Source organism: Podarcis raffonei, chromosome 6, assembly GCF_027172205.1.
Source record: "Podarcis raffonei isolate rPodRaf1 chromosome 6, rPodRaf1.pri, whole genome shotgun sequence".
Lineage (NCBI taxonomy): Eukaryota > Metazoa > Chordata > Lepidosauria > Squamata > Lacertidae > Podarcis > Podarcis raffonei.
Genome location: NC_070607.1, coordinates 63,065,766 through 63,075,310, shown reverse-complemented (window position 1 = coordinate 63,075,310; position 9,545 = coordinate 63,065,766). Strand labels below are relative to the sequence as shown.

At 41.0% G+C, this 9,545-nt stretch overlaps 1 protein-coding gene across 1 annotated transcript; it reads right to left on the bottom strand.

The window, feature by feature from the left end:
• Window positions 1-250: 250 nt before the first annotated feature.
• On the bottom strand, window positions 251-8,501 carry DDX20 (DEAD-box helicase 20). The gene is made up of 11 exons (XM_053393488.1): window positions 8,278-8,501; window positions 6,618-6,712; window positions 5,948-6,116; window positions 5,601-5,715; window positions 5,359-5,501; window positions 4,679-4,817; window positions 4,124-4,186; window positions 3,759-3,837; window positions 2,781-2,886; window positions 2,592-2,693; window positions 251-1,458 (listed from the first exon to the last, which is right to left on the bottom strand). The coding sequence occupies exons 1-11, from the start codon at window positions 8,465-8,467 to the stop codon at window positions 362-364; spliced, it is 2,298 nt and encodes a 765-aa protein (XP_053249463.1). The 5' UTR covers window positions 8,468-8,501; the 3' UTR covers window positions 251-361.
• Between the last annotated feature and the right edge of the window lie 1,044 nt (window positions 8,502-9,545).

Genomic DNA, 9,545 nt, shown 5'->3' with positions numbered 1-9,545 from the left:
GAAATAAGAAGCGGCCATATATTTTGGTACATCTGACACCCAGAAATGAGCATGTTAACCTCTGTACAAATTAAAATGCTCACCATACATGAGGGAAAAAAGTAAAGGCAGTAATCTTTTCCAAGTTCATAACCCAAAATAAATGAGAACAGTAATCTACAACAGATTTCTCATGCATCTTATGCCAAGAGTAAATCAGTATCAACATAAAATACTATTTTCATACTATTTATTAGCAATACATTTCTGGAAAGTATACAAAACAGTATATACATGGAATAAAGAAAATATGTGAGTGTAAACAGAAACAGAAAGGTGATTTAAGATTCCACTAGTAGGTTTTGGGTGGCAGGAATTCCCATTATCTGTTACCACGCAACAACTCTTCAAAATAGATTGCATTGGCATGATAAGCAGTTAGTAAGTTTGATGGTCGCTGATACATTTGGTAGTATGAGCGAGAAGCTTCTGCATAATGGTCCCGCCAAGCCCGGTAATATGCTCGCCAGTATTCCTCATAACTCTGATCTTCACACTCAGGGAAAGGAGTAGGTTTGACTTCAGATACACTTTTTAAATTCTTGCTCTTGGAAGGCTTGGTGGTACAACGGAAGCGGCTTTGACTGCTCTGTTTTACATTCTGTTCCTTTATCTTCTGGAGCTGAGGACTCGTTTGGAACTGTGGTGGTTCAGGGACACCAGTGAACTGCGAAACACATTTCTGATCTGATGTCAGCGCACCATTGTCTCTTTGTTGTGTATCTGAAGATGCTTTACTATATGACTGGTCCTCCCAGCTAGAGGTGGATGACCCAGAACTGTAAGAGCTACTATCACTATCAGAGTCTCCTGTCAATACATGAGCTTTTGCAGCATGTAAGCTGGATTCTGTTTCAGTATAAATTCTATTAGTATCACTTTCTGGGTGTTGATGCTGCTCTCCTGGGCCTGTATAGCTTCTTACTATTTCCACTTCTCTCTCTGAGCCTTCTTTAATGAAGTATTCATAATCCTCAATGAACTCCGCCATGCTCCATGTGCTGGTGGACTGCTGGTCCTTAAATGATGATAAGCAAGGGATCTTGGGAAGCATGCTTTTTAATGTTTCCCTGTCCATCTCCTCGTTATGCTTTCCAGAAGTCTGAAGACAAGGCTCTATTTGGCGCTTCTGCTGAGTGATACTATGAGAAGACTGTTGCTTCCTGGTTATTTTTGGTTTTGTACCCTCCATTCTTGTTTTAAGTAATTGCTTCTGTTTGAGGGCTTGTTTTGGCTTGGCTGCAACAGAATTTTCACAAACAACAGGAGCACTGGTGCTTACTGTTGTGTGCTGCATGGTCGCCTCCGGTCTCTTAGCTGGCAACAGAGATGCATGCAGTGAAGCATTGGGATATGGGACAGCAGTGACTTCGACATCCCAGCCTTCAAACTGTTCCATGAGCCCAGGAGGTATAGGTTCTTCACAAGAGAAAAATGTTATTAGTCAAGAGCAACATACAGTATCTCTTTTCAAGAAATTCTCCTAATCACAAATATATCTAAGTGACACCATCATAAAACATGTTTTGAATGCAAGCATTTGATTAAAAGTGTGTGCCAGGTGTTTTTACTAGACAGTTTGTAGTTTAAAAATAAAAGAAAGATCAATACCTACAAAAGTATTGCTATAAGCCAAAAGATGTTACATAATGCCGTAAAATAGTCAGAGCTAAAGAATAATGATCCCATAAGCCAATGACTGGGTAAGTCCATCTAAAACAGTCAAATTTCTTCTTTTGACAGCTTCCAAAAGTTAAGGTTTCACAACCTCTCTTGCTGAACTGCTCTGCCAGAAAGGAACATCTTCCTAAATCTATGTTCATCTTGTTTGGAAATATTGTTTCCTGTCCTCTTTAGAGCTTCTCAGTTTTTATACTGTTGAAGGTCACAAGGTTGTCATACTAAGCAGCTCCCTTATTTGACCAAATGCATTATTTATTTAGTGTCTTAATTACTGGGCTATTAATTATATTGTCAATGAATCTAGCTTTACTGGATAGCTCAGGTGGTAAAGCACGAGACTCTTAACCTCAGGATCATGGGTTTGAGCTCCATGTTGGGCAAAAAGATGACCCCTGTGGTCCCTTCCAACTCTACAATTCCATGATTCTGTGACTTTAAATGATTTAACAACTAAAAACTCTGGTACATTACTTTTCTGAAATAATTCATTATTTCCACTCAGGAAACAATTAACTAAATATTTAAGATTCAGAATGTGCCTATGGTACAAACCTATACATAGTATAAAAAGAAACCCCACTTAATTTAATGGGAGTTACTCCCAGGTCAGCAAGTAGAAGACTGCAGCTTAACCACCTGCATCAACTCTGAAACATTTACTATAGCACCATTCAGAAGGACAGGGACAGAGAACTTGTGGCTCACCCACTGTTGTTCAACTTCCACCAGCCCCAGCAAGCAGTCAATGACCAGGTGTGATGGGAACTGTACTTCTGGAGGGCCACAGTTTTCCTGCCCCCACCTTCCCCGCATAAAGACATGCTCAAATTAATGCACCATGGTCCTACATACACCAGAAACACTTGTACCTGGTAAAGGAAGCAACCGAAGGTTACATTTCTGTGCAATTTTCATCATCATGTTTTCTTCTTCCCCACGGCAGCAATATGTCACTGCAAGCCCTAAAGTTCCTGTGACAAAGCAGAGAGATAAATCAGTTGGAAAGAGTTGTAGATCCAGCACCTGCCACTGCATAGCAAACTCAAAGCAGTATTTACCAAAGCGCCCAGCTCTGCCAATCCGATGCATGTATGTTTCCCAATCCAAAGGCACATCCAAGTTGATGACTAGATTCACCTTCTCAGCATCAATTCCACGGGAAGTCTGAGAGGAAGGATGGGTGAAGTTAAAGGTGGTAGTAAGGAGGAAACAAGCCAAACACAACATTTAGACTTCTTCAGTTGTTCCATAGTACCATGAATAAAATACCGCAGCCTCCCAATCAATTTACACACATTAAGACACAAAACAAGCCATTTGCTCTAGTTCTGAAGGACTACATTTATTTATTGATGATTGATTATTTATACCCCGCCCATCTAGCTGGACTTCCCCAGCCACTCTGGGCGGCTTCTAACAAAATACTAAAATACAGTAACCCATCAAACATTAAAAGCTTCCCTAAACAGGGCTGCCTTCAGTTATCTTCTAAATGCTGCTGGGCGTGTTGCTCAAAAACAATTGCTTCAGCATAGTTTCATTACAGTAAGTGGGCACAATCCACAGAAGATCAGGAGCGTTCAAGGCTCCCTAGGATGCATTAATGTAATTTTGCAATTTAAACCATTCTAATTTCAAAGCCATCTAAATGACACTTCTCTGGGTCTTCCTCAATGAGACTACTCTGAAAATACTATGCTTTCATTTTTGCTCACAACTGTCTATACAAACCTTAATAGAAATATGCTGGAAGTAGACTAAACTTTGGAAAGACAAGAGCATGGGGAAAATATCTTCATCAAATAGTGGTTAGTATTTTCCTCTTCTCAAGATTGCTTTACAACATATTTTAGTGCAAAGAATGTACGGTTTCAAATACTATTGCATTTGTATGTACTAGCACATTTCCCAGAGACATGAGCGCACTAGCTTGGTTGGAGTTTCTACTTCCTTAAAGTCAGATCTATATGAAGTACATCTATAAACCTTTACACTTTTTAAAAATTCGACATCAGGGTGGAGTGGGGGAACCTCACCAAATCAGTTGAAATCAAGACTCTGCAATGAAACTGCTTGAGTTTGGCCATAGCATCAAGTCGTTGGTTCTGATTCATACTGCCTAGAGAAAGACAAACAAATGGAGAAATGAAGACCAGACAACAAAAGTACTAGCAGAATCATTAGGGTAGTGTCTCCTCCACAGACACTTTTCTCTAATCTATCTATTGTACATACATAGTAATTCCTACCAAGCTCAAATGGGCCTTACTCCTAAATTAATATTTATACAATTGCAACTTAAAATAACATACTTACTTACACGTGTGCATGAAAACAACAAATTCCACATACAACATTGCTGAAATTAATATAAGAAAAAATTATCAATAGGCCTGCAAACTTGCCTGAAATGCACTCAGCAGGAAAACCTTTGGAAGTCAGTAAATCTGCTAGGTGTTGAGCTCTGAAACAGTGAAAAAGAAAATACAGTAAATGTATTTATAGCATAACACTTCATGACTGTCCCACTCGCCAGCTCCTCAAAACTGTCTGACAGGAGTGTATAGCAAATATTTAACAAACAGCTAAACTTAGCAGCATATTGTTCCTGGCATAGTAAGATGCAAGCACAATTGATTTAATCTGGAATCATTTCCCCTTGATTACTTCATCCGCTGTATATATGATGAACTCTTAGTCTTTAAGTCATAAAAATATGGTGTGTGTTTTAAAGGCATGAGATTTTTAGAAATAAATCCTACTGTTTTAATTCAATTCAATACTGCATGACACACTAAACAATAGATGACCAATCTTACAGCCCTAGAAACTCACTAGCTTTACCAACTTTAATGTGCATTGGCTTTCACTTACAGAAACAGGAGCATTGCTATAAAACCCCAAATAATTCATTGTTATTTTAGCTAATCTAGATTTTTAAAAAAACATAAAATACCGGCTATGTAGATTCGAGAAGACCAGGGCCTGGTTGAAAGGAATCTTGCTGAACAGCTCCTGTAAATGCTCAGCCTTCTCCTCAAAAGTCTTATGAGGTAACGGGTGAGAATTCACAACTTTGAAGTACTGCTTCAACCCTAACCAAAACAGGATGGGCTTATATATCATTTGTACAAACAAAAACTCCTTTAAGGAAAGGATACAAATGTAACAATAATAAATGGTTGTCCCAATAATTCTGGTTAAGTTGTTATATAGAGCAGTGTTTCCCAACCTTGGGCATCCAGCTATTTTCGAACTACAATTCCCATCATCCCTGACCACTGGTCTTGCTAGCTAGGGATGATGGGAGTTGTAGTCCAAAAACAGCTGGAGGCCCAAGGTTGGGAAACACTGATATAGAGGATTAACATGGCAGACAATAAATTCAAACCACATATTTATCAAGGTGACAAAGTCTATAACTGGGGTGGTGATTGCATGGCCTTCCAGAAACTGTTGGACTCTCTCAACTTCCATCAGCCCCAGACAGCATGGCCAATCATCAAGGATGATGGGAATTAAAGGCCAGCAACAACTGGAAGGTCATAGGTTCCCCACTACTACTTTAGAATCAAGCATACAACTCTAAGATATTTGGAGGGTTGTGCAGAAATGCAAAGAGCACATCATACATACCAATGAGACTTGGGTCCGTGGGATTCAATCTCACAAAGGTGGGATCTCTCATGTACCTAGTCAAAGAATTAGCCAAGGATTCAGGATAGGTGGCCGACACAGCCAACATTTGCTTATTGGCTGGTAGAGAAGAATAAATCCAACTAAAGAGAGGGGGGGAGCACCATTTAGAACAAACACTTCAAACTAAATATGTTTCAGAAACAAAAAGATTATAATGATTACTGGTAGGCTACTCTTACTTGACTTGATCCTGGAAACTACCTTCTTCCAGAAGCTTATCTGCCTCATCAAGAATGAAGAGACGAATGCTGGCTGTATTCAGATAGTTCAGTTCTATGAGTTGCTTTATGCGCCCTGCCAACAACAAAAATTGCATTAGGATCTTAAGCATACAACACATCTAACTGAAATAAATATACTTTTGCAAAAGAATAGTAAACATAGCACCTTGCTAAATATGACTGATTAACTCTCTATGTGCAGTTTTCAAATTCTGCTCTGTAAATATGTTTGCACAGACAGCATCCACTAGTTTTTGTAGCACAATACAAGATTTGATAAACACATATTGTTTTATTTGTCTCACCAGGAGAGCCAACTGCTATGTGACACTTTTTCAGCCTCATTTTATCTTGGTTTAAAGGGGTTCCTCCAATGAAGACATGACATTCCAAGCCTTCCATCTTGATCCCAATAGTTGTAATAACTGCATGAATCTGAACAGCAATCTCTCTGGTAGGAGCCAAGATCAAAATCTGAAAAAAGGTCAAGCTGTGAATAGACTAGAAGAACAAACAAAAAATGAATACATCATATTTCCTAGATTATTAACCCCTCTGCTCCCGTAACAGCTGAGGGACCAATAAGTGACACTTCTTTGATGGCATTTTTAGTCAGCTAGAAGCCAGATATCCCCTCAATAAGTGCCAATCACACTTACAAAGCATCCTTAAATATCAGCATAAATCCATATGTAACAGTTATAATAAACTGAGCTTTTGTGTGCATGCACACGAAAGCTCATACCAATAACAAACTTAGTTGGTCTCTAAGGTGCTAGTGGAAGGAATGTTTTTATTTTGTTTCGACTACTGCAGACCAACACGGCTACCTACCTTTATCTAGTTATAATAAAGCTTACCTACGAGGGAGCTAGAATGAAACTCTCACTGAATAGCACTGCCCTTGTAAATAATCTTGTTATTGATTACTGATATCACTTCTCTCAAAACTTTACACAAAACTATAATGCTCACCTGCGTAACCAGGCTTTCCAAAATAAGGGAATCAAGTGCAATAGTAGAGAAGACACAGGTTTTACCAGTGCCAGATTTTGCTTGTACAATGAGATCTGAAAAGTAAACAAATAGAAAAATGTCAAGAAGCAGCCAAAAGATCACCACCAAAAATCCAGGACAAATGACAAGTAAATTAGGCCAGTCATGTCATCAGCAACCAATTCACTTTCAATGGAACACTGCTCCAAAGCTAAAACCATCCAACAGTCATCCATCTAACAGCGAATAAATATTTACAGTACACCAATCACATTAAAATATATTAAAATAGAGATTAGATGTTTCATCAGTATTATTAGCTTCATCTTGCAACTTTGTGTCTTCCAAGTGACATCTAAACAAACAAACACATAACACAAAGCTCCTATGCTGGTACAAGCACAAATGGGGACCAGGAGTGGGTCTTCTTGCAGTAGCAATTTTCTTGAAGGCAACTTGCCCTTCACTTCTGATCTTTCTCTACAATATGCAGGTGGAAGTAAAATGCTAGGTGTTTGCTTGATTTCTCATCTCACCGCATACCAGGACATGTACAGAGTATACACCTCTTCAATCAATAATAAGATTCTCAAAACATCAATTTTAATCCAAAAGTCCTGCACAGACCCAACTTAAATGTTTTATTGTCTGTTTTTCATAGACCATCTCCCTCCATGCCCTCTCACCACACGCCTTTAAAAAAATCCACAAAGACAAAAGAAGGCAATGGTTGCATCCGTGGCACATGCCACTTTAGTTTGGCCTGCAACCTACAGCCCAGTTTTGCATATTAGCCACTTAGCTAAGGAGCCTACTGCAATATGCAAAAGGCTCATTGCCTCAGAAAGGCCTCCTTAAACACGCAAGCACAAAGCTCTGGAATAACCCTCTGAAAGGTAAAATGCCTTCTACAGTGGTACCTTGGTTCTCAAACGCCTTGGTACTCAAACAACTTGGAACCCAAACACTGCAAACCCAGAAGTGTGAGAACTTTTTTTGGAAGCCGAACATGCTCCGTTTTGAGTGTTGCGCTTCCAATTTGAGTGCCACAGTTCCATTTTGAGTGTTACGCTGAGGTCTGCCTGTTTTTGCTATTTATTTTGTGTTTTTGTGGCTCTCTTTTCTGTTTTTTTTGACTGTGTGGAACCCAGTTCAGCTACTGACTGACTGATTGATTGTGTGACTGAGGTACATTGTTTATTGCTTATAGGGATTGTTTTTAAAAGCCTGGAACGGATGAATCCATTCTGCATGACTTTCTATGGGAAAGCCAGCCTTGGAACAGACTACGGAACGGATCAAGTTTGAGGACCAAGGTACCACTGTACCTTCTACAGCCAACATTGCTCCACTGCCTCAGCAGCATTTTTCTTCCCAACGCAAGTTCTTGGCCTGACTTCTGACACTCTCCTGTCCTTTGGCACAAAGACTCTACACCCAGGGCCGGCCCAAGACATTTTTGCACCCGAAGCCAAAACCCCAATGGCAGTCCATTCCCTGCCAGGGAAGGAGTGGAGATCTACACACGGAACAAGGGCGAGGAGAGAGAAAGATCCATATCGGGATCTGCTGACCCTGGGGATCCTGCCGCAGAAGGCGACGGCCTCACCTGCCCTCCCAATCCCTCATGCCGCCTCACCTAGGCCGCAGCGCCCCAGCGGGATGGCTTTGAGCTGCACTGGGGAAGGCCTCAGGAACCCGGCAGCTTTCAGCCCCTCCAGAACCGGAGCCGACAGCAGCAGCGACCCGAAGTCTTCGGGCCCTTCGTGGAGAAGCACGTCCCGGGTACGGAGCCAGCTCTCAGCCGGAGCCACCTCGGGAGCCGCCATCTTGGAAAAGAGAGCGGGAACCCTGGGAAAGCGTCGCGAGAAACGAGGGGCGACGAGACCTTACGGATGTGACGACAGAGGTGCGCGCGCCGAACACACACACACACACACACACACACACACACAAAAAGATACGGCGCGGTGGGCGGGGGGGAGAGAATCGCTTCAGAGAAGTGTCTGAGAGAGTAAGCGGATTGCGGGGGGGGGGGGGAAGTAATTGGATGGCTGAAAGAGGACCGAACCATTGAGACAGGGGTGGGGGTGGAGTGAGCGTAGGTCCTTTAGGCTGCGGGCGGAACCAAGCAGCCATTCTTTGTGGGGGGGGGGCTGAACCTAAGCGGGAGAAATAAAGGGCTTATCTAAGGCAGCGTCAAGACTCAAGATGGGTGGAAAGGAGGAGGAGGTGGCGATCGCGGGCTACTTCCATCTATATACTGCCTGAAGCTCGTGTTTTCATGGCAGAAGCCCCCGTTGCTGCCTCCGTTTCACTTCCTTTTCAGGCTTCTTTCCAGTGTGTCTTTTTTTCTCTCGATTGGAAGCACCTGCGGGCAGAGACCTGCTCTCTTTCTTTCTTAAGCACCTTCTACCTGAATGGGATCTAGCTTTTATTATATATATATATATATATATATATATATATATATATATATATATATTTCTGCTGTAGTTCTTGTATTGATGTTTTCTCTTGTTTCGTTTCCGAATTTTTTGTAAGCTGAATTGGAATTTGATAATAAAGAGCGGGATCAGTGTGTTAATAAAACGAACATTTGGCCCTCGATTAATAACAATCATAAATAAAATGCAGTGATATATATAAATATATCAGCTAGAGACTTCTACATTTTAAGCACACATAGTTTGGAAATGCTGGGTAGAAGATCCATTGAGAAGTTGGGAATTACTTCTGTGTAAAGATGAATCGGATTGGGTACCGATCCTAAAATTACTTGGGACTCGTGTAAAGTTGTATAGGATATGATTAACTTTTGCAAGGAGTGATATACATGGTGATGATTGATCACCATTTGCTAGCAGTCAATAAGGCTCAACAGAACTCTTTGTTGACAAAATCCAC

Bases quoted from the DNA above. Each gene is read 5' to 3' on its own strand.
- DDX20 (XM_053393488.1), bottom strand. From the start codon at position 8,467: ATGGCGGCTCCCGAGGTGGCTCCGGCTGAGAGCTGGCTCCGTACCCGG. The intron at 6,713-8,277 runs GTGAGGCGGCAT...TTTACTTTTCAG, and splicing joins GCTGGGGCGCTGCGGCCTAG to ATCTCATTGTACAAGCAAAA. The intron at 2,694-2,780 runs GTAAATACTGCT...GCTTTGTCACAG, and splicing joins TGGCAGAGCTGGGCGCTTTG to GAACTTTAGGGCTTGCAGTG.